The sequence below is a fragment of the Sorex araneus genome, chromosome 5, assembly GCF_027595985.1.
Source record: "Sorex araneus isolate mSorAra2 chromosome 5, mSorAra2.pri, whole genome shotgun sequence".
NCBI lineage: Eukaryota > Metazoa > Chordata > Mammalia > Eulipotyphla > Soricidae > Sorex > Sorex araneus.
In genome coordinates, this window is record NC_073306.1 from 132,233,368 (window position 1) to 132,260,586 (window position 27,219).

General features: G+C 56.8%; 1 protein-coding gene across 1 annotated transcript in view; it reads left to right on the forward strand.

The window, feature by feature from the left end:
* Positions 1-9,944: 9,944 nt before the first annotated feature.
* Positions 9,945-27,219, forward strand: part of SLC9A8 (solute carrier family 9 member A8) — a 42,620-nt gene continuing 25,345 nt past the window's right edge. Inside the window, exons 1-3 of the mRNA XM_055139177.1 lie at positions 9,945-10,090; positions 12,090-12,268; positions 23,760-23,840. Coding sequence (XP_054995152.1) covers positions 10,065-10,090; positions 12,090-12,268; positions 23,760-23,840 — 286 coding nt within the window. The 5' untranslated portion in view covers positions 9,945-10,064. The remainder of the gene's footprint in view (positions 10,091-12,089; positions 12,269-23,759; positions 23,841-27,219) is intronic.

The window sequence follows — 27,219 nt, forward strand, 5'->3', positions numbered from 1 at the left end:
ACCCAGAAAGGGACAGATGAGTTTCTGGGGCTCTAGTTGGGGTTCTCTGCAGTCCTGAAATGAGACCCCAGCGCTTTGCACCCTCCCGGACCCCCTGGCTCCCCGTCGCCTGCACCCGACCCTGACTCCTGACTCTCCGTGGCCCCCGACCAGAAGCTGCAAGCCAGAGCTCACCTCACAGGCCTGTCAGCTCAGCAGCTTCCCCGACCCTCCAGGCGATTCTGGTCAACGAAGTGGGGGTCCTAGAAACACTTGGCAGGGTTGCGAGGCAGGTTCGGGGTAGCAGTGCCTAAAACTGGGGGCCTACGGAACGATAGTCCAGTGGATAGGGCATTTGCCTTGCACACGACCGACCCGGGTTCGATTCCCAGCATCCCATACGGTCCCCCGAGCACCACCGGGAGTCATTCCTGAGTGCAGAGCCAGGAGGAAGCCCCGAGTACCATCAGGTGTGGGCCAAGAAACAAAAAACAAAAATTAAAAACTAGAACAGCGAGTAGAGGGGGCACCTGAGTTGGGGTGCAGAGACACTTAGAGGCGCTGCAGGGGCAGGAAACCAGAGCCTGAAGGCCACTGAGGAGACGGGGCTTTGTTCCCCGTGAAATGGAGAAACTGGGCCTGGGAGCAGGAAGGCGCTCGCAGGCCTCGGAAAGGCGGTGGCGGCTTCCGGGTCAAGGCTTTTCTCCCTGGAGCACGAGCTGTCTCTGCTTTTTCCACTCTGGAGAAGCCGCTTGCTCCCTGGAACAGGTGGTCCTCGTTCTCTCCCCTCATGTCTTTCTAAGTTTCATTCAATAAAAACTATCTTGCGGGACTGGAGCGATAGCACAGCGGGGAGGGCATTTGCCTTGCACGTGGCCAACCCGGGTTCGATTCCCAGCATCCCATAGGGTCCCCTGAGCACTGCCAGGAATAATTCCCGAGTGCAGAGCCAGGAGTAACTCCGTGCATTGCTGGGTGTGACCCAAAAAGCAAGCAAACAAACAAACAAACAAACAATAAATAAAAAGTCTGCCTGGCATCCCCCCCACCCCCAGTACCGAGAAGGGGGAGCTCTCAGTCTGACACCCACCTTTCACTAGACTCAGAAGCCACGTAAATCATGATGCTCAATCATCATGCTCATTTGTCTGGAGGCCACATTCAGCAGGCTCAAGGCTGACTCCTGCCTCTGTGCTCAGCAGTCACTGCCGATGGGGTGTCGGAGGCCCACATGTGCCAGGGATCGAACCCGGCTCAGCCAGCATCTTCCCTACTGTATTGCCTCTTCAGCTCCCTTCCTGTTCATTTTAACTGCAGAGATAACGCAGCATGGAGGGTGCTTGCTTTGCACACAGCTGGACATGGGTTCGAATCCCAGCCCCGCATATGGACTCCAGAAGTGATCCTCGAGCACAAAGCCAGGAGTAAGCCCTGAGCACCTCTGGGTATGGTCCAAAAAGAAAAAGTAGAAGCAAGAATTTAGGATCTGGGGAATACGGTCAGCATAAAATATCTGCAAATGAAAGTTTAAAAAAGGTGTGGGAGGGGTGGGCAGGAGAGATAGTATGGCAGAGAGGGCAGTTGCCTTACATGCAGCCCACCTGGGGTTCATTCCTGGCATCCCATAGGGTTCCCCCTCTCCCTGCCAGGAGTGATTCCTGAGTGCCCAGACAGGTGTAATCCCTGAGCATCACTGGATGTGGCCCCAAAACAAAAACAAAAGACAAGAAGGGCCAGCAATGTAGCACTGTCATCCCGTTGTTCATCTATTTGCTCGAGCAGGCACCAGTAACGTCTCCATTGTGAGACTTGTTACTGTTTTTGGCATATCGAATACGCCACAGGGAGCTTGCCAGGCTCTGCCGTGCGGGCGGGATACTCTCGGTAGCTTGCCGGGCTCTCCGAGAGGGACGGAGGAATCGAACTCGGGTCGGCCGCGTGCAAGGCAAATGCCCTACCCTCCGTGCTATCGCTCCAGTCCAAGAAGGGCCAGTGAGAGCACAAAGTGCCAGAGCTCATGCTTTGTCCATGGAAGGCTCAAGTTCGAACCCAGCACCGCGAGGGGCTCTGAGCACGGAGCTCAAAAAGGCTCTTCTCCGACCCCCAAAAGGAGACCAGGAGATACTGCAGGATTCGTGCCATGGGGGAGTAGATAAGATCAGAAGCAGAAATGTGAGCTGAGCCGCCGAGGCCCTGCCCGCACCTAGAAGGATCCAGAAGCTACCTGCCCAGCTGCCCTCACAGACCAGCAATTTGCCTGCCTGTCCTGTGGATTCAAAAACAGGAAGCCGAGGCCATTCTTTTTGGCTTTTCTGCTTTGACACTTCCTCACCTCCCTCCTCTGAGTCACCAAGCCTGTCAACTCCCGTCCCGCCCCTTCTCGCCCCACTCTGAGAACTCCCGACAGATGGAAAAACTCGTTTCAAAGATGTCCTGACCTTTCCTTTCTCATCTCTTTTAAAATATAAACATATATGTGTGTGTGTGTATATATATATATATATATATATATATATATATATCCCCCCCAGGGCCCAGAGAGATAGTACAGCGACAGTCTCCTGCTTTGCACGCTGCCAAGCCTGCTCTCACTCGTGGCACTCCATATGGTCCCCTGAGTCCTGCCAGGAGTGAGCCCTGAGCACAGAGCCGGGAGGAAGCCCCGAGCACCTCCATGGGTGCCCCTACCCCATGTTCAAATAAGCAAATGGCAAAAAAAAAAAAAAAAACACCCGTGATCATAATTCAGAGACAATCATTCTCAAAACAACTTTTTAGGGGTGAGGTGCACCCTATCGTGCTGGGGGACCCCCGGTCATGAAGGGTCTGACCTCAGGGGGCTTCCACAGGCAGAGCCAGTGCCCCGGCCCTGTGAGTATCCTCCTGGCCCTCAGAACACTTGTCTAATGGCTATTTCTGTCCTTTTTGCTTCTATGCGCATTGGGGTCATGTGGCCATAGAAATGGAAGTGTCTGTTTATTCCAAACCAGAAATCCCCACTGCACCCCCCTCCCCTGTCCCCCAGCCCCCATGCCCAGCTTGTTAAGTGCATGCCACTGATTTTGTGAAAAAAATCAATCCCTGGGTCTGGAGCGATAGGGCGTTTGCCTTGCACGCAACCAACCCGGGTTCAATTCCCAGCATCCCATAGGGTCCCCGAGCACCACCAGGGGTAATTCCTGAGTGCAGAGCCAGGAGTGACCCCTATGCATCACCGGGTGTGACCCAAAAAGCAAAAAAAAAAAAAATCAATCCCTTATCTCTAAACACAGAGTTTCCGAGGCTGCTTCAGGAGGTGTCTGATCTGTTTGCCCAGAGGGTCCCAGCATGGCCACACCCTGCCCCTCACCCCACTGGTCATTTGGGTGAGACCAGCGTTCAGGTCGACGGTGTCCACGCATGGGAGCGAGGAAGTCCACAGCTTCCCATGGACTTGGGTCTCCCCTGTGTTCGGCGAACTAACTTTCTCTAGTGTGTCATCAGTTCGACTCTCAGCTCTTGTCCAAGACGCCAGTGTCCGTGGACACCTTCCGGCGTGAGGGTTCTATCCACTCACTTCCTTTTTCTCCTTCTTGTCCTTCTTCCATTTTGCGGGAGGTCTCCAATATGTCCCATCGCTCAGGGAACCCCGGGGACATCTTTGGTCAGTATTTAACCAACCAGGCTGGACAGCTCAATGCTCAGCCTCGTGCCGTGACACTGCTTGTCCCCAGTGGTCCTTGGGGTCGCCAGGGCCGCACCCAGTAGTACACACACACAGTGGCGCAGGAGACACTCGGCGCCTGGGTTCCACCCGGGGCCTCACGCTCCCCGCCCCGCACGTACTCTCTTGCGGAAACCTTCCCGGAGCCTCGAAGCAGCTGGAATGTGGCCTGGCTCCCTGCTGTCACCCCAACCTCTCCTTCCAGCCTGATGCCTTCCGCTCACGTCTCCCTGCTCTGGATTTCCGTCCTGATTCTTCCTGACCTCTCCACTTCCCATACGGCTTATTTATTTATCTATTGGTTTGGGACCACACCTGGCGATGCTCAGGGCTGACTTCTGGCTGGATGCTCAGGAATCACTCTTGGTAGGCTCAGGGGACCATGCGTGGTACAGGGAACCAAATCATCAAACCCTGGTTGCCGCATGCAAAGCAAGCAACTTACCCACTGTGCTATGGCAGCCCATTAACATGCTGAAAACAAATATATATATGTATATATATATTTGTTTGTTTCTAAAACAAATATATATATATGTATATATATATTTGTTTGTTTGTTTTGGTGGGGGTGGTTTGGCCACACCTGGTGGTGTTTGGGGCTGTTCCTAGCTCTGTGCTTGGGAGTTGCTCCTGGTGGTGCTCAGGGGACCAGGAAGCTTTGGAGGTTAAATCAGGATCACCAGGGTTGATCCCCTGTGAGCAAAGACATTGATCTCTGTTATCCCCACCGGTTTTGTTTGTGTCTTGATTTGGGGGTCATGCCCGGCGATGCTCAGGGGTTACTCCTGGCTCTGCACTCAGGAATCACTCCTGGTGGTGCTTGGGGGACAATATGGGGTGACAGGGATCAAACCTGGGTCGGCTGCATGCAAAGCAAGTGCCTTACGTGCTCTACTACTGCTCCAGTCCCCATCATAATTTTCTTTTCAACTGGGGAGCTTGGGAGCCACCAGGGGCCACACTTGGCCGTGCTAAGGGAAGAGGGGTACCAGAGCAGGGGCCACACAAGTCGGAGATGAGACTCAAGCCCTCAGCCAAGATCTACCTGTGTTCTACCACGTGAACCACACTCGCTTCCCATGATCCTTTGCGGTATAGCAGCCCTTCTAGCCACCCCCTGAGAACGGGCAGGTGGGAATCAGGTTTGCTTGTTTGTTTTGTTTTTTGGGTCACACTTGTTGATGCACAAGGGTTACTCCTGGCAGTGCTCAGGGGACTATATGGGATGCCGGGGGTGGAACCCGGGTTGGCCACATGCAAGGCAAACGCCCTCCCCACTGGACTATCGTATCACTCCAGCCCAAGTTTAAAGACTTCCACCGCCAGAAAGGTTTCGTCTATTTGTTTCCTTGATGACTGGCAAAGCACAGAATTCGTGGTCAGATACTACTTCCCTTTAGGGGAAGAGACATACTTCCCCTAAAGATATACCAGAGTGGGTAGGGCACTTGCCTCAGGTGTGGCTGACCCAGGTTTGATCCTGGCTTCCCTGAGTCCAGCCAGGACTGATCCCGGTTCCCCTGAGCTCAGAGCCAGGAATGAGTCCTGAGCACGGCTGCTGTGGCCCAAAAGCAAAAATAAAAAGGACTTCCCTTCAGAAGGTTGAAAGTTTTACTTTATTGCCTTCTTCCTGTCCATTTTTTAAAGAAATTTTTTTTTATTGAATCACAGTGAGATACAGTTACAAGGTTACTCATGATTGGGTTTCAGTCATACTATGTTACAACGCCCTTCACCAGTGTACATTTCCCACCACCAAGGTCCCCAGTTTCCCCCTCACCCCCCAGGCACTCTCCTCTCTCTCTCTCTCTCTCTCTCTCTCTCTCTCTCTCTCTCTCTCTCTCTGTCTGTCTCTCTCTCTGTCTCTCTCTCTGTCTCTCTGTCTCTCTCTCTCTCTGTCTCTCTCTCTCTCTGTCTCTCTCTCTCTCTCTCTCCCTCCCCCCAGCCCCTCGCATTAGGTTTGACTACAGGAAGGTTATCATGCATATCCCTTTATCTACTTTCTTCTTCTTTTTTTTTTTTGCTTTTTGGGTCACACCCAGCGATGCACAGGGGTTATTCCTGGCTCATGCGCTCAGGAATTACTCCTGGCGGTGCTCGAGGGACCATATGGGATGCTGGGATTTGAACCCGGGTTGGCCGCATGCAAGGCAAACGCCCTACCCGCTGTGTTATCTCTCCAGCCCCCTCCCTTTACCTACTTTCAACACTCAGTTCTTGTCCAGCGTGATCATGTTTAACTATTATTGTCACACTGGTCCCCTCTCTATCCTAACTGCCCCTTGTCCCCCTCACACTTGTGACAAGTTTCCAACCAGTGACCAGCTCTCCGGCTTCCTGTCGGGTTTTGATTGAGAAGTTCAAAGCTGTTCTTCTCTTGATGCTTCCCCTGCGGAAAGTTGCTCCCCTCTCCTGGAAGCCTGTTCTTGGTATTTTGAGCTCTTCCGAGGTTCTCGCTATGGGTCTATCTTTGTTTTGGTTTCTGTTTGGGGGTTGTACCTGGTAGGGCTCAGAGATTACTCCTGCCTTGGTGCTCAGGGAACCATGAGGAGCTGATGGCTGGGACTGAACCCAAGCCTTCTGCAGGAAAAAGGGTACACTCAGCCCTCTGCCCATCAGTTCGGCCCAGCCTCGGGTCGGCTTTTATACATGTTAGTCACTTGGTAAAAATTTTTTTTTCTTTTTGGGTCACACCCTGCAATGCTCAGGGGCTACTCTTGGCTCTGCACTCAGGAGTTACTCGGGGAACCTTATGGGATGCTGGGAATTGAACCCGGGTCGGTCGCATGCAAGGCAAACGCCCTCCCTGCTGTGCTACGCTCCAGTCCCCATTTGGTAAAGTTTGCTGATCTGGAAACACTTGTTCTTTAATCCTGGAGATGTTTCAGAGTTCACTGATGACTGTCCCCAGCTTCTCTGTGTAAAATACCTATTTTTTCAGATGTGTTTTTGTCTTTACTAACATCTAAATGTCCTGTCTTTTATCTTCTATTTTCTGCCTTTGTCTTATCCCAGGTCCCGAGACAAACTCAAATTTATCTCCCACCCTTTCATTGCATTTTCAGTCCATCTATAGTCACGTTTTAAATGGGCACATGCCCCTTTTTGTTCTTAAAACATGCTTAAAAAAAAAAAAACAGATCATGCTCTTTCAACTCTCTGAAAAGTTGTTTTCGTTTCTTTACTTCTCTCTTGCGTTGTCTTTCCTGTGATTAATTTTCTCTATTTGTCCCGCTCTCCTCTCCTATAGGGGCGCAGGTATCCTCAGGGGATTCATTCTTTCTTGTTTTTCTGCTTGTATGTAAGAAGAGGAATTCAGGAACCAGAGAGAATAGAGCAGCTGGGAAGGCACTTGCCCTCGCATGCAGTTGACCTGGGCTTGATCCCCGACACCCCAGATTGTCCCCCTGAGCATCACCGGGGAACCAAACAAAGAGAATCGGGAGGGTCAGCGAGAACCAGCTCTGTCCTTACAGACAGACCGGCGCGTTCCAGTCCAGCTCAGGGCTCAGGGAGGGTGTGCCCCGGCAGCCCTGTTTCGGTGCCAGAGAAACAGAAGGGGTGAGAAAACAAGCCCATTGTGGGACCGCCAACGCCCCGGTGGAGCCCGCCTGCAGAGGCTGCTGGTGCGGTCAAGGTACTTGAGGTTTCCACGCCGCGGTTCATGAATGAGGGGCGTCTCTACCTCAAAAGAACCCTCAGGAATGAAGGAAGCAACGGCCTCGCACCACACCTCCAGGAAGGACTCCATAAATTCTGTCGGATGCTCAGTACATTCTTTCAATGGGCTCTGCCAACAGCCCTGGGCGATCCTGGAGAGGAACAGGGCCCCGCGCCCGCCAGACTCCTCCCCGCCCAGCTCCCCGGGCCCCAGCCTGATGTCAGGCTGGATTTCCTTTCAGTCCGGCTCAGATGCTCGGCTCCAGCCTCCACCCAGTACCCGATGAATCCATAGCGGCATAACTCCCGCCCAGTTCCTGCGGTGGCCTTCGGGCTCCCAACACCCAAGGCCCGGCCACAAGTGGTCCCAAGGACCCCGGCCTATTTCCTGAACGAATGAATTCCTTCAGCGCAAACTAACTTCTGTATTCCATGTTCTTTCTCCTTTTGCTCAGAGTACCCGATATTTGCCCTAGGCACTGGAGATGACACTGGGTGACAGCAAGTACGAAGGTAAGGCGCCTGCCTCGCAGTGTTCCCAGCCCCTCACGTGGGTCCCCTGTGCGCAGCTACTGCTGACCCCTGAGCACAGAGCCGGGAGCAAGCCCTGAGCACCTCGAAAGTTGCCCCAAATGCAAACAACAAAAACAATACGGGACGGAGAGAGGGGACCGCGGGGATGGCGCTTGCGTGCACAAGAAAGGCCTGGGTTTGAGCCCAGCATCCTACAGCTGATCCCTGAGCCCAGACCTATGTGTAAGCCCTGAGCACCAAAGGGTCTGGTTCCCAAACAAACCAAACAAAAAAATAGAAAAAACAAAACAAAACCCTCTCCTTGCCCAGAGGAGGCCCTGAGTTGCCGCCCACCAATGGCTCCTGGCTCCTGAGTGGCCGTGATCCCAGAGGCACACAGACCAATTTCGGAACCAAGGGGCTTCCGGCAGAAATGCATCTGGACTGAGCATTAAACTACGGTATCATGCCACCCCAGGTGGGGAAAGGTGCTTGGCCCTTCCGCCTTTTCTCCCTGGCGGCACAGTGGTCGCCACCTTTTCAGAGCCTGTTGGACAGCCAGGTATGAGACTGCAGTGATGTGACACGCAGGGCCTCATGGGATGGGGGGTGGAACTGGCCCCTCTCCTCGCCCTGACGAGGTCCCAAGTGGCTGCCCAAAAACGGCTCCTGGCTCCTGAATGGCCATGATCCCAGAGGCACACAAACCAATCTCGGAACCTGGAGGCTTTTGACAGAAATCCCTCCAGACTTATTACCAAAATATCAGAAATCCAAAATCACATGACTGTTTTGCGGCCGCATGACATCATATACTCTTCATAGTCGGCAACAGAAAATAAATTATCTAATGATGCCTTTTCGGCAGGTCTGATTTTGGGAGAAAATTCAAAATGATAATGGTGAATCTCTTGTCGAAATACTGAATGTGATGAAAGTGGAAATCATCTTCCACATAGGCAGGGGGAGGGGTGGGATGGGGGTATACTGGAGTTCTTGGTGGTGGAAAATGTGCACTGGTGAAGGGATGGGTGTTTGATCATTGTATGACAGAGACTCAAGCTTTTAAAAAATTGGAATACTTTGTAACTGTTCTTACCGTGATTCAAAAAATAAAAATTAAAAACAGATTCTCCCCCGCCCCCAGCTCATAAGTTTACACCCTAGAGAAGGGGGATGGGCAATACCTATTTATTTATTTATTATTATTAATATTATTATTTTGCTTTTTGGGTCTCACCTGGCGATGCACAGGGATTACTCCTGGCTGTGCACTCAGGAACCACCCCTGGCAGTGCTCAGGGGACCATATGGGATGCTGGGATTCAAATCCGGGTCGGCCGAGTGCAAGGCAAACGCAAGTCAAACGCCCTACCCGCTGTGCTATTTCTCCAGCCCCACCAATTTTATTTTTAAGTGAAATATAGTAATTCAGTTGCTGTCCTAAACAACGAATAAGTAACTCAGGAAAGAAAAAAAGTAACTCATGAGTTTTAAGTCCGGAGGCAGGTGGCAGCGTAAGGGACAAGAAAAGCGATCAGGGAGGCCCGGGAGGAGGGAAGGGGCGAGAAAGGGGCTCCGGGGAGACGGAGCATGAAGTGGAACGCAGGGCGCGGCCCCCAGCCCCGTGGGAAAGGGCGGCAGCAGCAGAAGGGGGCGGGGGCGGGCGCCGGCCGTGCAGGTTCCCGGGGACCGAGGTCCTGGGCCGTCCACGGGGCCCTGCGGCTGAGCGGGGGGCAGCGGTCAGCGCCGCGGCCCGGGTCCGGCAGCTCCACGTCCGCCCACGGGCCGCTCCCCCCGCCCCTGACCACCGCGGCCGCCGCCACGGGCCGGCCCGGGCGCCCCACGGCCCCGCGCGGCTCTGCAGAGCCCGGGGCCGCGGCCCCTCTGCACGGGGGTCGGGGGCCCCGCGAGGGCCTGGACACCTGCGGGAGAGGCTGCGTGACGTCACAGCATCCCCCAGGCCTCCAGGTGCCGCGGCCTCGGCGAGGGGAAACATCGGCACCTCGTGGAACCTGAGCTCAGTTCCCGGGACCTCCGCGCACCCTCGTGCCATAGAGAGGGCGGGCCGGAGGGGCCGCCGGCCCGCGCCGAGGCCCCGCCCACCTCCCGCCGGCCAGCCCGCACCTGCAGCGGAAGCCGGAAGCCAGGGCGGGCCCCGCTAGCCCCGCGGCCCTGAACTCGGTGGTCTCGGAGGCCGCGCAGGATGGGGGAGAAGATGGCGGAAGAGGAGTGAGTGGGCTTTTCCCGGGTGCGGAGGCCGCGGGGCCGCGCCTGGCGGGTTCGGAGGGCGCCTCGGCCGCCCTTCGCCCTCGGAAGGCGGAGCTCCCGGCGCCCTCTGGCCTGCGGGGGGCGGGGGAGCCGGCCTGGGGGCCCAGTCGGCCGCGGGGGCAACGGCCAGGCTCACGCTCATTGGCGGGTGTTCCTGCCGCCGCCGCCGCCTCCAGGAAGCCCCCCCAGCCCCTGCCTAGCCCGTCTCCTCCCCCACCGTAAAGATCAGTTCTCGCGTCTTTCGCCACGGAGTGTCATCCATCCGTCCGTCCGTCCGTCCCTCCGTTCATTCACCCATTCATTCATTCATTCATTCATTCATTCATTCATTCACCTGTCCCGTGTTGGCCAGAGACTCTCTAAAGCCCCGGGCACGAGTTGGTGGGGGCGCTGACGTCCGGCAGCCCTGCGAGCTTGCACCCCGGGGAGGGGACCCGAGGGTCTGCGGGCGGCGAGGGGGCCGGGCCTGTTCGGCACGGGGGCGTGTCCTTAGGGAGCAGGGGGCGCCTCGGAGCGACAGGAAGGCGGGATTGCGGGTGTAGACAGCGAGGGGGCCGCGGTGGCCCCCGGGCACGGAACAGCCCGTGGCTCTCACGGAGGCCGGGTCTGAGTCTGTACCATGTCAGAGTCCCCAGGACCCCTGCCCAGCACCCCCTCCACGCTGACACCCTTCCAGGTCCCCACTTGGGCCCCCGGGCCGTTGCTCGCGCTCGGCTTCTTTCTCGACCCCCTGCTGTGCCCCAGACACCAGCCTGGGCCGCCGTGGCCCAGAGCTGAAGAGCTGGCGTCGCTCCTTCTGGGCCTTTGTTCTCTGGGCCACACCTGGCTGGGCTCGGGGGACCGTATGGGGTGGGGGGACCCAGCCCCGGCAAGGCAGATCCCCTGAACACCCTCCAGTCCTGCTGGCCAGGTTTGACTTGCCGCTGCTGAGAGACTCATCAGGCTACCCGACCGCAGTGACTCAGGGACGGAGAGGAAAGTGATCACGCCGCCTCGGGCATCTCAGTGGGAGTTGCACGTCCCATCACTGTGGCAAGCCGTGTGTATGTGTGGCATTGAGCATCGTGCCAACATCACACCGTGTTTTATTTTTTTGTGTGTTTTATTTATTTATTTTTCCTTCTTGGGTCACACCTGGCGGTGCACAGGGCTTACTCCTGGCTCTACACTCAGGAATCACCCCTGGCGGTGCTCGGGGAACCCTATGGGATGCTGGGAATCGAACCCGGGTCAGCCGCATGCAAGGCAAATGCCCTACCCACTGTGCTATCTCTCCAGCCCTCACACCGCATTTTAATCCCAGCACCCATTTTAATCCCAGCACCGGGAGCAGCTGAGTGGAGGGTGCAGCGGGGGTCGCAGAGGGGACGGGCTCCCTCTGGCAGCCTGTCAAGAGTATGTGACGCGGGCTAGGGAGTTGGCAGCGGACCCGCGGAGAGGCAAACCCGGGTGCCTGACTTCTTCGCCGTGTGCAAATCCTCCCTGGGAAATGGGGCAAACTAGAGAAAGAAAAGGCAGCAGTCCTGGGGCTGGAGCGAGAGCACAGCGGGGAGGGCGTCTGCCTTGCACACGGCCGACCCGGGTTCGATCCCCAGCATCCCATAGGGTCCCCTGAGCACTGCCAGGAGTAATTCCTGAGTGCAGAGCCAGGAGGAACCCCTGAGCAACACCGGGTGTGACCCAAAAAGGAAAGAAAAAAAAAAAGGAAGCGGTACTGGGTCTCGGACCGTGAGGAGGCCTTGCTGTGTGTCCCTCCGTCTCCGTGAGTGCCCCAAAGATGCAGCCGTTCCTTCCCCTCAGAACTGTGCTCTGGGCCCCGTAGCCGCCTGCGACAGCCACGCCCTGCCGGCCGGCCGGTCGGCTCTTGCCCCTGGGGTTTCCTTGCTGGTTTGTGGGTGTCATCAGTCCTCGGGGGACTCTCCCCCTTCGTCTGACCTCCCTGCTTCCTTGTGTCCGACAGGCCCCTCAACACGACCCACGAGCTTCCCAATGTCACCCTCCACACCACCCTGATCGCCACCACGCGGCTGGTGCTCCCGACGCCTGCCAAGCCCATCCTCCCTGTGCGGACGGGGGAGCAGGCCCAGCAGGAGGAGCAGTCCAGCGGCATGACCATCTTCTTCACCCTCCTGGTGCTGGGTGAGTGCCGGCACGCCGGCCGCGTGGGCAGACCCACGTGTGGCCAGAGAACACAGGGCCTGGGAGGGCTGGGGTGACAGGAGTGGTCGTTGCGTACCGGAGTCCCGGGATCGGGCCCCAGTACCAAGCACGAGGCAGTGACCCTGACCACGGGGAACGGGCCCTCCTGACTTTTTTTTTTGGGGGGGTCAATCCCGGCGATGCACAGGGCTCACTCCTGGCTCTGCACTCAGGAATTACCCCTGGCGGTGCTCAGGGAACCCTATGGGATACTGGGAATCGAACCCAGGTTGGCCGCATGCAAGGCAAACACCCTCCCCGCTGTGCTATCGCTCCAGCCCCCTCCTGACTTTTATCCAGAAAGAATCTCAAAACGTCCTCCAGCGCGGCCGTTCAGGACTATGTGTGTGACTGGTGGGTGGCAGGAGGTGGACAGGAGGACAGAGCCCCGGGGGAGGGCTTCTGACTGACCAGGCCAGTATTTTGTCTGTCTCTATTCTACTTCTGTGTTCCATTGTGTGGAAAAATTTTGCTGCTGAGTGAAAGATCCGTCACCCCAACGGGCAAGATTAGTACAGCGGGTAGGGCGCTTGCTTGCCTTGCACACGACAAGCCTGGGTTTGATCCCCATCACCACAAATGGTGCTCCCTGTCCTGCCAGGAGTGGGCCGTGAGCACTGAGCCAGTAGTTAACCCCGGTTAAAAAAAAAAAAAAGAGGCGGGGCTGGAGAGATAGCACAGTGGGTAGGGCGTTTGCCTTGCACGCGGCCGACCCGGGTTCAAATCCCAGCATCCCATATGGTCCCCTGAACATGGCCAGGGGTAATTCCTGAGTGCAGAGCCAGGAGTAACCCCTGTGCATCGCCAGGTGTGACCCAAAAAGCAAAAAAAAAAAAAAAGGCTGAGTTGCCCTTTTGCCGAGCTCTGGCTCATGGTCCTCCTGGGCCTCTGTCATCTCCGTAACGCTGGGCTTTGGCTCTCACCTCATCAGTGTCCAGTCTCGAGGCCGGGTACCAAGTGTCCTTCCTTTAAGGGGAGTCCTTACCGCAGGGTCTCCTGAGCCAACTCTGATGGGCAAGGACGTGGATGCCAGAGGCGGCAGCAGTTGGCACTGTGTTTACCAGGAAGGCTGGAGTCTGATGCCAGGTTGTCCAAGATGTAGATTAAAGGTGATAAAATGCGCGTGAAAAATATGCTTGAGGGACTGGAGCCATAGCGCAGAGGGGAGGGCGTTTGCATGGGGCCAACCTGGGTTCCCATTCCCAGCATCCCATAGGGTCCCCCGAGCACCACCAGGGGTTATTCCTGAGTGCAGAGCCAGGAGCAACCCCTGTGCAATATATATATATATATATATATATATATATATATATATGCTTGATAACATTGTAAACCCAGCACCTCAGTAACAGTGATAGAGATGCTTCCAGAACCTGTAGGTAGCAAACAGCAACAGCCATTTGAGGGGACACACACACCTCACCCTCACGCTTTGAACCTGTCGAACCCCCTTGAGTCAGCTTTCCAACAAGGAAATAGCTTTGAATTGGACCCAAGTCCAAACTGCTGTTGAAATGTGAATTTAGCATGGTTGTCTTTCTCCTCTGATGCGCCTGAGTCATAATTCTAGTTAGATTCAGTCTCTCTCTCTTTTTTTTTTTCTTCAAAGGAGTAAAAAGTGCAACTGGGTTGAAAGCTGTCGAGTGATCTTACTGGTCTTGGTCCACACCCAGCTGTGCTCAGGCGTCTCCTGGCAGGCTCAGGACGGGATGCCTCGGAGCAGACCTGGGCGGGCAGGCGTGCAAGGAGCGCACCCTGCCTGCTGCCTGCTCCAGCCCCGGGCAGAGTCATTCTCTGACGGCTAGAATGGTTTTTGTGCATTGAAAGAAAAGAATTTACTTTACATTTACATTGAAACGGTCAAAATTATCACCTGATAGGTTGAAAGACTTGTGTGTGATCGCATGTGTGTGTGATAAACGCTCTAGATCATTAGTTTCCTACATGCGGGGGTCACTCTTGGTGCTGTGTGGCCAGCCGGCCACTGCCCAGGGCCTCATGCAGCTTTGCTCGGGCCCTGCAGCTCGGGGCGACTAAGGCCACACCAGCAGGCCTGGACATCTTGCCCCCGAGAGCTGGCCGCCCCGGGGCTCCCAAGCTGTCTCCCCATTCCCCTGGGCCCCTGGAAATATTTGATATTTATGTTATCTTGGGGCCACACTTGGCAGTGCTCAGGGCTTATTCCTGGCTCACAGGTCACTTGTGGGGCTCTGGGGACCAGATGGGATGCCAGGAATTGAGCCCTGGTCAGCTGCATGCAAAGCAAGTGCCCACAGAATTACAGTTCGAGTCTTCTTGAAATTCTTTCATTTAAATTTTTTTTTTTTTGTCATACCCAGCAATGCACAGGGGTTACTTCTGGCTTTTGCACTCAGGAATTACTCCTGGCGGTGCTCAGGGGACCATATGGGATGCTGGGAATTGAACCCGGGTCGGCCGCGTGCAAGGCAAACGCCCTCCCTGCTGTGCTATTACTCCAGCTCCCTCATTTAAATTCTTTTTTTTTTTGCTTTTTGGGTCACACCTGGCAATGCACAGGGGTTACTCCTGGCTCTGCACTCAGGAATTACCCTTGGCGGTGCTCAGGGGACCATATGGGATGCTGGGATTCGAACCCGGGTTGGCCGCATGCAAGGCAAACGCCCTACCTGCTGTGCTATCGCTCCAGCCCTCATTTAAATTCTTAATACTCATTCTTGCAGAATTATTTGCTGTTTGCTTGTTGATTTATTGCCGCGGGGGGTGGGGGGCCTCACACCTTTGACGTAGCAGTACGCGCGCGCGCGCGTGTGTGTGTATGTGTGTGTGTTTGTGTGTGCCAGCTGTGGGGGTGGTGGGGGTTGGGATGCCCAGGACTGAACCCAGGGCCTGGCGGTGCTCCTGACGACAGTGCTCAGGGGCTTCTCCTGGCTGGGACGTTGGAGGTCAGCCCTGACCTTGGTCGGGGGACCATGCGGGATGGGGATCGAACCCAGGCCTCCTGCATGCAGAGCGCCTGCTCAGCCCATCAAACCGTCCCTCCGGCCCCCTCTCGTAGTTTAAAAAATACTTAAATGCTGAAGATCGCACAGACCACCGCTGTGCTGTGTTCCTCGTGACTGTTTGTTTGTGGGGGGGCCACACATGGTGGTGCTTTTACCCCTGGTTCTGTTCTGACGCTCCCTGTTCTGTGCTCCTGACATGTTTGGGCAACTGTGCCGTACCAGGCAGCCAACCCAGGGCTCCTGGCCGCAAAGCTTACTCTGGGCCCATGGCCTTCTTCCCGGCCCGGCCCGGCCCGGCCTTCCACCGTGCCAGTCTGGATGAGGCTGCGTTCTCTTGCTCAGGTTATGCCACAGTGGGGGACCCTCTGTTTCTCTGTTCTGAGAGCTGCACACGGAGGCATGCTATGCTTTGCTTCCCTCAGGTGGGAAATGATTGCCCCACGCAGCCTGATCGGCCAGTTTACATTGTTCTCAGCTGTGGTTGGGAATTTTTTTTATTTTGGTCGCCTTTTTTTTCATGGGAGAGTGAGAAGAATAGTAAGACTTTCAGGGCAACTTTCAGGGTGTGGAGTGTTGAAGATTAGCTCTCGGGAGGCCATAAAGCAGGTTTCCATGCTGTGCCCTTTCATCTAAGCCCGTCCCGCCCCCTGTTAATACATCTCTGGCCAGGACGGGCTGTGCCCAGTCGAGAGCCCGTATTTTTCTCTTCATTGTCTCCACCTCACACAGGCCAGACGTCTAGACTCCAGGCTACACGCCGCCGTGTTTGGTCTCCTGCGCACCCCCCCTCCCCCGCTCAGTGGGGAAAAAAAGTAATCCCCCAGCACCCTTGGGAAATCTTCCCGTGAACAGAGCAAGGAGGGTCCTGCTGTGCGTCCCACAGGACCCCCGAGCCTGCAGCTGCCCCCCACCTTAGTCCAGCACGCCGGGGGCAACGGTGTCCCCCCGCCATGGGGGCGCACGGCTGCAGCGTTGCTCCGGGCTGGGCCGCCGGTGGTGCCCCGCATCTCACAGAGCCGAGGCTTCCTTACCCTGTTTTCGGGGTCTTGTTCTCTGTGGGTATGTGGTTTGGCTGTTGGGGTTTTTTCCATGAAACTTTATTTGTGCTCCGTGATTTACAAGGTTGCTCACAATGCAGCTGTTTCAGGAATTCGGTATCCCAGCACCAGCCCCCCCCCCGCCCCCCCCCCGTGTCCCTGAGCCCGCTCTAATTAATTCACTTACTTTACACCACTCGTCACAGCATAGATCTCATAACGGCGTGGCCAAGCCACGGCCTGGGGGTTCCTGAGCTGTGAGGTGCGCATGGGGTCTCTGTGTCCCAGTTGTCACTCGCGGAGCCTGGTGGCCTCCGACTCTACGTTCCCGTTTAATGTTCTGGTGCCTCCTGGGCTGTGGCTCTGTGACGTTTGGGGGGGTGTCGCGCAGTCACATGGGCGGCTGCCCCCTTTGGGGGCTTTGGAGCTGGGATGACCCCCTGCCAGGCTCACTCAGTAGCCGTGAGACCAGCCTTGAATCTGGACGGTAGCTTTTTTTTTTTTTTTTTCTTTTTGGGTCACACCAAAAAGATGCTCAGAGGTTATTCCTGGCTTTGTGCTCAGGAATTACTCCTGGCCGGGCTCAGGGGACCATATGGGATGCTGGGAATCGAACCCGGGTCAGCCGCATGCAAAGCAAACGCCCTCCCCACTCTGCTATCGCTCCAGCCCCAATCTGGGTGCTTTCTCGGGCAGCCTGTGTGGGTGGGAGGAGCCCTGGGCCCCTTGGGGTGGGCCTTGGTGGGCCCCCTTCACGCCTGCCTTCCGATCCAGGCCCCCTGGGCTGACTCAGCTGCTGGCGCCTCTCCAGGATCAGTCCTGAAGTTCTTTTCCCCCTCTGTTTTATAGTGCCATGCCAAGGCTGTGTATCTCGTCCATTTATTCCTGATTAAACTGTCCATACAATGAAGTCGGAGAATAAAATAAAAAATACTGCTCATTGGCAACTTGCTAATTCATTAAATAAGTGGTAGTAAATTGAGGGAATCTAATTCATAATTTAGTCTGGACTTCAGAAACTTCTAACATGGAAAACAATGATTTTCCCCCATTTTTTTGGCATGGGGGCCACACACAGCGGTACGTGGAGGCCACTCCTGGCCCCGTGCCCAGAGCGCCTGGCAGGGCCTGAGCCCGGGCTCCAGCCCTTTATGCTTTTGTTCGCTATTTTAGTCACGACAAATAAAACAGTGACTCGGGCATCCCCTGCCGTGTCACAAGCCTACCCTTTTGTTGAGAATGGACACCCAAAGCCTAGTTGCTTTGCCTTGGAGAAACTTGAAGCCACTATGTCCCTGGTCCCGGGTGACCTTTGCCCCCTCAGGGCCCACTGGGCATCACTGCAGGTGACTTGCACTCCAGTGACCAGTCAGCATTATTTGAACATGGGCGTTTATGAGTCGTTAATTAAATGGAGTTATTAAAAGGGATACATGTGTGCTTTAACAAGAGTTTTCCATAATGATTACTTCAAACATGAAAAACTAGACGTATATTGTCTTGTGGCATGCCACATAGAAGTTTTCTTGTCCCTTCTTGCTGTTTCTATGGGTACTGGAGAAATACCTGTACTTGTAGGTATGTACACACACACACACACACACACACACACACACACATATATACACATACATGAACTGCACTGTAGCACTGTCGTTCCGTTGTTCATCGATTTGCTCGAGTGGGCACCAGTGACTTCTCCATTGTGAGACTTGTTGTTACTGTTTTTGGCATATCCAATAGGCCACGGGTAGCTTGCCAGGCTCTGCCGTGTGGGCAGGATACTCTCTGTAGCTTGCCGGGTTCTCCGAGAGGGGTGAAGGAATCGAACCCGGGTCGGCTGCACATCTGAAAAATCCTAACACATACATAGAGGTATTTGCTTTTCTATTAATGGAGTCCTGTCATCTGCCCCCTGTGGGGCAGGTTGGTTCGGGGGCCACACCCAGTTGTACTCCAGGTTTTCTCCTGGCTCTGCACTCAGGGATCACAAGCGCCTTACCCACTATACTCTCCAGCCCTCATAGTCTGCCCTTTTTATCTCAGAGTATCTGAGACATCTTTTTTTTTTTTTTAATCTACCTCAAAGAAAAATAATGGTAAAATAACCATAACAGGTGTTACCATTTGAACCATTTTAAAGTTTGCAGTTCCTGGCTGGAGAGGTAGTACAGGAGGGAAGGACCCATTTGCAGTGGCAGCTCCCCTAGTTTGAATCCCCGGGACCACGTACGGTGCCCTGGGCACACCAGGGCTCAGTCCTGAGCACAGAGCCCGGAGTAGCCCCCGAGCACAGCTGGGTGTGACCCCAGACACCGCCTCCACAGTGTAGGATTCATTGAGTGTTTTCAGTGGGCAACCATCGTCCCTAGCTAATTCCAGAACCTTCTTACCGCTCCAAGAGCAAGCCAACCCAGGAGGGCCAGAGAGATATCCAGGGGGTGAGGCACTTGCCCTCCTCCCCCCCACATACATGACACATACATGACATATGGCCGTGAGCATCACCAAGGGGTCACTCTGAGCATGGAGCCAGGAAGCGTCCCACACTTAGCCAGTAGTGACCCCCGAAGGCAGAGCCAGGGGCATTCCCTGAGCACTGCTGGGTGTTGCCCAGCCCCTGAAAAAGAGGACACCGGGTACTTAGCCCCTCAGCCCAGCAGCAGGTAGGCGCAGTCCTGCCTGTCCCGACCCTTCCGGGCGGGGACTGCGTCTCAGCAGGTGGGCACGCACTGTGCTGTGTGAGGCGTGCAGCTGGCACCCCCTCACCACCCCGATGTTTCATAGAAATGCAATTTCCAAACTGTGGTCTTTTTTTTTTTTTTTTTTTTGCTTTCTGGGTCACACCCAGCAATGCTCAGGGGTTACTCCTGGCTTTGCACTCAGGAATTACCCCTGGCAGTGCTTGGGGGACCATATGGGATGCCGGGGATCAAACTCAGGTCGGCTGCGTGCAAGGCAAACACCCTACCCTCTGTGCTATCGCTCCGGCCCCTGTGGTCATTTTTTAAAAATTTTTTGCTTTTTGGGTCACACCCAGTGATGCTCAGGGGTCACTCCTGGCTCTGCACTCAGGATTTACTCCTGGCGGTGCTCAGGGACCCTCTGGGATGCTGGGAATCGAACCCGGGTTGGCTGCGTGCAAGGCAAACACCCTCCCCGCTGTGCACTCGCTCCAGCCCCTATGTGGTCTTCTTTGTCTTGCCCCTCGTGTCACATTTCCGAGGTTCATCCGTGTGGTGGCTGGTCGCTGTCACGCAGCTGCCGGGATCCTGGAGCGCGGGGACTGTTTACGGGCCCGAGGCTGGACGCTCAGAGACTCGTACTCGAGGAGCTGGCCGGAGAGGCCTGTGTGAGTCAGGCCGACGGGCCATGGCAGCGCTTACCGGGGAGACGTGGTCAGTCCCGTGGGGCAGAGGGAATGCGGCGCCTGCGAAGCGTGACGGGCGAGGGGGCAGGCGGTGGGGGCAGAGGAAGGTCCGACCGGTGGCCCCGGGGGCGCCGGGGGCTTCCCGGCACTGCAGGTGTGGCGTCCTTGGGATATGAAGCAGAGGCAGAGCTGACAGGCACCACCCGTGTCGCCTCCCCACGGTTCAAGCCCCGGCCGCCATAATTGCACGGTCACCAGCCTGTCCTGATCCCTGGTCCCCTGGGGCCCGCTCACCCCCGCCCAGGCCGGGGGCCCTGCAGCCTAGGCGTGTGGGAGGCTGTGCCGGGAGGAGCCCGGCGGCTCTCTCGGCCGCATCGCGCTTCTTTCCATGGCTGAATCCTTTGGGTCCCATCTCCGGGCGTTCCTCTGCGGCCACCACGTGGGTCACCACCACCTTTTGGCGACCCAGTCGCGCCGCTGTGCACAGGTGGTGATTTGTGTGGCCGCAGCCTTTGTTTCTCTTGGAGACGCACCCGGCTCAGCGTGGCTGGATTAAAGCTGTTCTGTGTTTAACGTCCAGGCACTCCCGGTGTGTCCCCGGGCCTGTCCCTGCATGCGGGCCCTGTCCGTGTGAAGGGCTTTAGTATTGCTGCCTCCCGGCCTGCCGGCCCTCGCTCGTCCTCTGACTCTCCCACTGTCCTGGAGTGCACAGGCACCACCGGTGTCGCCTCCCCGCGGTTCAAGCCCCAGCCGCCATAATTGCACGGTCACCAGCCTGTCCTGATCCCTGGTCCCCTGGGGCCCGCTCACCCCCGTCCAGGCCCAGGCCGGGCCGGAGCTTCCCCGGGGCCCTGTTTCTGTCTCCCGCCTTGGATTTGCATGTCACTCTCTTCTCGGCTTTGCGGGTCACACCTGGTGATGCTCAGGAGCTTCTCCTGACTGCATGCATGGTGGGTCCCCCCTGGAGGCCTTCAGGAGACAGTGTGTGTGTGTGTGTGTGTGTGTGTGTGTGTGTGGTGTGTATGTTTTGGGGGGGGGGCGGGTCCCCCCTGGAGGCGTTCAGGGGACTCTGTGTGTGTGTGTGTGTGTGTGTGTGTGTATGTGTGTGTGTGGTGGGTCCCCCCTGGAGGCCTTCAGGGGACTCTGTGTGTGTGTGTGTGTGTATGTGTATGTGTGTGTGTGTGTGTGTGTGTGGTGTGGGTCCCCCTGGAGCCTTCAGGGGACTCTGTGTGTGTGTGTGTGTGTGTGTGTGTGTGTGTGTGTGGTGGGTCCCCCCTGGAGGCCTTCAGGGGACTCTGTGTGTGTGTGTGTGTGTGTGTATGTGTGTGTGTGTGTGTGTGTGTGGTGTGGGTCCCCCTGGAGCCTTCAGGGGACTCTGTGTGTGTGTGTGTGTGTGTGTGTGTGTGTGTATCCTCAGCACCCCGTGTGCTCTCAGCCCTCTGGGCCGTCTCCCTTGCCCGTGAGCCGCATTTCTCTGGTGACTGTGCAGGGCCTCCTTCCCCTCGCTGGTAGCTCGCTTCTGCACGGTTCGCTGTTCGCTGTCGGGTTGTCCCTGTGTCCATCCCGGGTAGCAGAGTTGGAGTCGTGATTCCGGCGTGGTTTCTCCGCCGCCCCGGGCTAGGGCCCGTCATCCCCTGCCTGCCCACAGCGGCACCCCTGTCCGGTCCACGCTCCTGGGCTCTTACAGGGCCGAGCAGGTGCTGGGCTTCTGAGACCCACCTTTGGCCCACGCCTGCCGTGATGGGGGCAGGGCCTCTCCAGGCAGTGCTCCGGGGCCAGATGGAACCGGGGGTCAAACCCAGGGCTCCTGCTCGTCAGGCCTACGCTCGCGCCCCCTGAGCGTTTTCCTGGCTGGGGATGAACTTGACGCATTGTTTTGTTTTTTTTTTTTTAGTTTTATTTTATTTTTATAAAGTAGTTCACAATATTTGATTATATTTAATCTTCAAACACCAATCCCACCACCATTACACCTTCCCACCACCATATTTTGTTTTTTTGGGTTTTTTTATTTTTCTGCTTTTTGGGTCACACGCGGCGATGCATAGGGGTTACCCCTGGCTCATGCACTCAGGAGTTACTCCTGGTGGTGCTCAGGGAATCATTTGGGATGCTGGGGATCGAACCCGAGTCGGCCGTGCGCAAGGCAAATGCCCTCCCCGCTGTGCTATCGCTCCAGCCCCTCAGCACCATTTTTTGGATGTTTCCATCCCCATCCCCAGCCCCTGCCCCAAGCAGAACTGAAATAATTTATTTTGTATTGTTTGTTATGAACAAGCTGCTGAAAACGCGCCAAAAAACTTCCCTTGGAGGAGAGTGAGGGAAGGTTGTTGTGTTTCACCCAGGGCCCACTCAGCCCTTCTATAGGAGATCACTGACGCGTTGTTAAGGCTTGGTCCTGTGTGTTGTGTATGTCACAGCTGTGTCGTCTTTACCCAGCGGGAGAGCAGCCGCCCGCTCCGCTCCCCGCCTGTTTGCCGGGGCTCGTGGAGCCGGAGCGTTCCTCGCGCCCCCGTTCCGCAGGGGTTTCTGACGAGGCTGCGTGTTCGTCACCCAACAGTGCCACAGACCGATACTCTGGAGCCGGCCGGGGGGACAGAGTGCCTGTGTGTACACGCCGCTCCTTCCTCCAGCCAGCTGCTGTTCTGGTGGCGTGAGGCCGTCTGACTGGTCCACGTGGGCCCCGAGGGTGCCAGCTTGGTGGGGGCAGGGCTGCTTAAACATGTCCCTGCGAGAGAAGGCGGCCCTGATTTCCAGCGGTCTCCGACCCCTCCTGAAGGATGGACCCTAATCCGGCCCTGTGCGGGGGGGCCGTGACTGAGCGGCTCCACTCGGGAGGGGTCCCCAGATGCTGCTTCCTTCCTCCGCTGGTCGGCGGCGTTTCCTGAGACAGTGCCCCGCCAGGGAAATGGGACCCGCATCCTGTGTGGGGCGCAAAGGCAGCACGGGGGGAGGGGAACCGGGCGCCCGGGGTTCGGGTCTCAGGGCTGCTCAGCCCTGAGACAGTCCGCAAGGTCTGTGACTGTCGGGGTCTGCCTGCCGGAGCATTAGGTGAGTGCTCGGGTGCTGCTGGGCTCCCGGGAGCCCCCAGACTCAGCGGGGGGCGGGAGCCCCATCATTAGGTTTTCTGGGTTTGGGTTTGGGGGCCATGCCCGGCAGTGCTCAGGGCTGACTCCTGGCTCTGTGCTCAGGGCTGACTCCCGGCTCTGTGCTCAGGGCTCACCCGCGGTGGGCTCAGGGGACCGTATGAGGTGCGGGGGTCGTCCCCGGGTCTCGAGTGTTCAAGGCAGCGCCTCACGCGCTGTGGTCATCTCTCAGCCCTTTCTGCAGTGTCAGACAGGGGTTGGGGCTCTGTCTGGGCTCCTGCCCGGTGCTGCTCTGGGATCCTCTCGTCGGGGCTCAGGGAGCTCAGTGCAGTGCGGGAGTCACACCGTGCCGGCTGGGCGCTGTCTCTGCCCTGCACGTCTCGCTGCTGTGAGGGGCGGGGAGTGGCCGCGGCGGCCAGAGCCCCGCTGCCCCCTTCACCTGGATGGACCTGCCCTCCCCTGCCCCCTCAAAGTCTTTCCTGTTTATGATGAGCACCACCTCTCGGCACCACCAGGGACGCTTGAGAAAGCTCAAGAGCCTGGGAGCGGGGGGCGGGGCTGGGTTGCACTTTGAGGTCCTGGTGACCCTTCCCAACCCTAAAACAACGCCCAGGCGTCCGGGGGCTAGAGAAGGTGTGAGGAAGACTGTTAAGGGTAAGCGGGGAAGGTTCGGGCCCTGAGCACAGCGGGTGGGACACTTGCCTGGCACCCGGCCGGCCCGGATTTGATCCCGGCATCCCCTGTGCTCCCAGAAGACCTTCCAGGAGTGATCCCGGAGCTCAGAGCCAGGCGTCAGCCCTGAGCACAGCTCCGTGGGCCCCAAAGCAAAGGCTGGGAGCACAGATGACGCTTCTGTCCGTGCTCGCCGCCCGCTGCTCCCGTGGCCCATCGCCTGGAACTCGGAGTCTGCCGTGCGAAGCTGGGCGGTGTAACGGTGTCTCGTTTCCCCCACAGCAATCTGCATCATATTGGTGCATCTCCTGATCCGGTACCGGCTACATTTCCTGCCAGAGAGCGTGGCCGTGGTTTCTCTCGGTAAGTGCACTGGCACCGAACCCCCGTGGGGCCCTGGGGTGGTGGTGGGGGCCCTGTCGCCGTCCCTGGGCACGTGCCTCACTGCCTCTGTCCCCACTGATCCTCGGGTGGCCCTTGAGTGTGGGGAGGACGGTGTGTTGGCCACCGAGTCGGGAGCCTGCCCTGCTCTACAATGAAAGAAGAACCGCAGAGCCGCCAGCCCGGGGAAGTGACTCACCCTAACGGCCATCCGTCCGGCAGCCGCCTGCGTGGGGAGGGGGCAGTGTCGGCGCCTGCGCAGAGAGCGTGCGTAGCGAGAACGCCAGTGCCCTCCTGCTGAGCGGCCTCGGGGCATACCTGGGGGGGTCGGTCAGGATGGCAGATGCCTGAGGTTGAGCCAGTGCCAGGTGGAGGCCACACTGCAGGGCCTTGTGGGTGTGGGGGACCCTCACCCCATCCCGCAGCCCTCACCCTGCACCTGAGGTCTCTCTCGCCTGTGCCTCAGGGGCTGGTCCCCACCCCCCAAGTTTTCTTAGTTTCAGGGGACAAGAAGCGAAGGAAGGTAGTTTTATTTATTTGTGAAATCAGTTGAAAGGGAAGGAGGGAGGGAAGCAGAAAGGGAGAGGGAGGAGGGGGGCGGGAGGAGAAGGGATGTGGAGAGAGTCACAGAGTCGCATTCTGGAGTGTGGGAGCGCCCGTGATTCCTAAGTGGAGAAGGTGCCTTTGGCTTCGGCGAAGTTGGTTTACAGGGTTTTCCTCCAGCCACTGGCTCCTGCTCTGGGTGAGCCCGGCGGTGCCGCCTTTGTTCCTTCTGAGGGGCCCGCGGGTGCAGCCGTCTCTGGGCCTGGGGCAGCTCCGGCGGCTGAGAGTGACCTCTCTGAGCAGTGGTCCTCCCCGGGCCCAGGCTGCGGCGCGTCTGCAGGGGTAGCAAGGTGGAAACCATCGGTGTGTGCTTTGCTTCCGGCCATGGCCCAGTCCACGAGGTGCTGGCGTGCCGGGCCGAAGAGGCAGCCCCTGCTTCAGCTCCGAGGCCCCTCTCCCCACACCCTGGCCAGAGGCCCCGGCCGACCTCGGACCCCTTCCACCTCCTTTGTTTCCCGGCCGTTAACTGGGAAAACAATTAGCCTCTACTTAGAGCAGGTCTGAGCTCACAGCAGTTCATTGAAGTGGTTAGGGAAGGAAGAAGCGGGCCGCTTACTTCACTGCCCTATTAAAACCAAGATGACGCTGTGGGTGGGACGCTCCCGGCAAGATAAGTAACCACGCCAGCCAGAGCCTCCCTCAGCTCATACTATGGAAATTGCTTTACCAGTTTGCACTTGCCTGCTGATGAGATTAAGGTTTCCTTATTATCGCCTCTGTTCCACAGAGCTTTCCGGGCCCTGGGGCTGTGCTCACTGTGCTTGATCCTTGAGTGCCGGATCCTTGAGTGCTGGGAATCCTCGAGTGATCCTTGAGTGCAGGGAATCCTCGAGTGATCCTTGACTGCAGGGATCCTTGTGATCCTTAAGTGCAGGGATCCTTGTGATCCTTGAGTGTGGGGATCCTTGTGATCCTTGAGTGCGGGGATCCTTGTGATGATCGTTTAGTGCAGGGATCCTTGTGATCCTTGAGTGAAGGGATCCTTGTGATCCTTGAGTGCGGGGATCCTTGTGATCCTTGAATGCGGGGATCCTTGTGATGATCCTTTAGTGCAGGGATCCTTGTGATCCTTTAGTGCAGGGATCCTTGTGATCCTTGAGTGCAGGGATCCTTGTGATCCTTGAGTGCGGGGATCCTTGTGATCCTTGAGTGCGGGGATCCTTGTGATCCTTGAGTGCAGGGATCCTTGTGATCCTTGAGTGTGGGGATCCTTGTGATCCTTTAGTGCAGGGATCCTTGTGATCCTTCAGTGTGGGAATCCTTGAGTGTGGGGGTCCTTGAGTGATCCTTGAGTGCAGGGGTCCTTGTGATCCTTTAGTAAGGAGGTTCTTGAGTGTGGGGGTCTTTGAATGAACCGCTCTCTGCCTTCCTGGGCCCTGCGGCACATCCACACTCGCGGGTACCAGGCCCCTGCTGTGCCCAGGCTCTGCCGCTGGAGCCTCACCCCAGCCCGTGCCCTGAAGTTCTCCAGATATTTCTCTGGTCCCTGTTAAGAGCTTTCAGATACTTTCTAAACTTTATGGAATTTGAGCCTTTTTGAAAACATTAACCTTGTTTTTTGTATAAACAGCTGCATAGGAAAAAAATCCTTAACAATTTCACTGTTTTTATATCATGTTAAAATTTTTCTTTTTGTTATTCTTTCCATGGCATGAGTTACATCCATGTTTATTTTCACTGGTCCTGAGTGCTGATTCACCGCTTGTGTTTGGGTTAAAACCTAGGAACAGGGGCCTGGAGCGATAGCACAGCGGGTCGGGCATTTGCTTTGCATGTGGCCGACCCGGGTTCGAATCCCAGCATCCCATATGGTCCCTTGAGCACCGCCAGGGATAATTCCTGAGTGCATGAGCCAGGAATGACTCCTGTGCATTGCCAGGTGTGACCCAAAAAGAAAAAAAAAAAAAACAAAAAAACCTAGGAACAGTGGGAGTGAGATCCCTTTCCTGCCCACTCTGCTGGTCCGGAGCAGAGTCACGTTGGCGGGAGGCAGGGTCCAGGCTGGGGCTGCGAATCTGACTTCCCAGTGTCAGGGAATCTGGCTGGCGCTCCTCAGGCTGCTTCCGGTACCCCTGGTGCCCCAGCATCCCAGACCCAAGCGGGCACTCCAGGCCCTACGGTTGGGGTTGGGGTTTGGACCTCCCCTTTGGCAGTGTTCAGGGCTTGCTGGCTCTGTGCTCTGGGACCACTCCTGACAAGGCTCAGGAAACCACATGGGGTGCCAGGATCGAACCCCCGTCAGCCACGTGCAAGGCTCGCGCCCCCTCCCCACTGTATTATCTCTCCAGTCTGGCTCGTAAGGGCAGTTCTTTAACAGGGAGAGAAACTCCCGATTGCAACTGCCGCTGCTTCCAGTCTGACTGACTTCATGCTGATACAGCTTCAGATGCCCAGTGGGTAATTACCCTCAAGTCTTAGATGCCTTAATCCTTTTCATTAGAAAAGCAGAAATAGCTGTTTCCTGATAGTTAGAGGCAGAGGCCAAAGCTAGTTGTCAGATCAGCCAAAAGGTCCGTCAGACTAATGATCCTTCCAGACTCCTGCGTCCAGGCACGGGAGGGCCTGCGGCCTCTGTTTGGAGACATGGCTCAGAGGGGACGTGCCCCCGGCCTGCTCGCTGAGCACCGTCCTCGGGTGCGACCCTCTTCCTCCGGCTTCCTTCACTCGCACGCACGGAGCGTCCCGCTCCCACCCCGTCCGCCAGCTGCAAGCCCTCGTCTCTCCCTGGAGTGACACCACTGCCCATCGTGTAGACAGA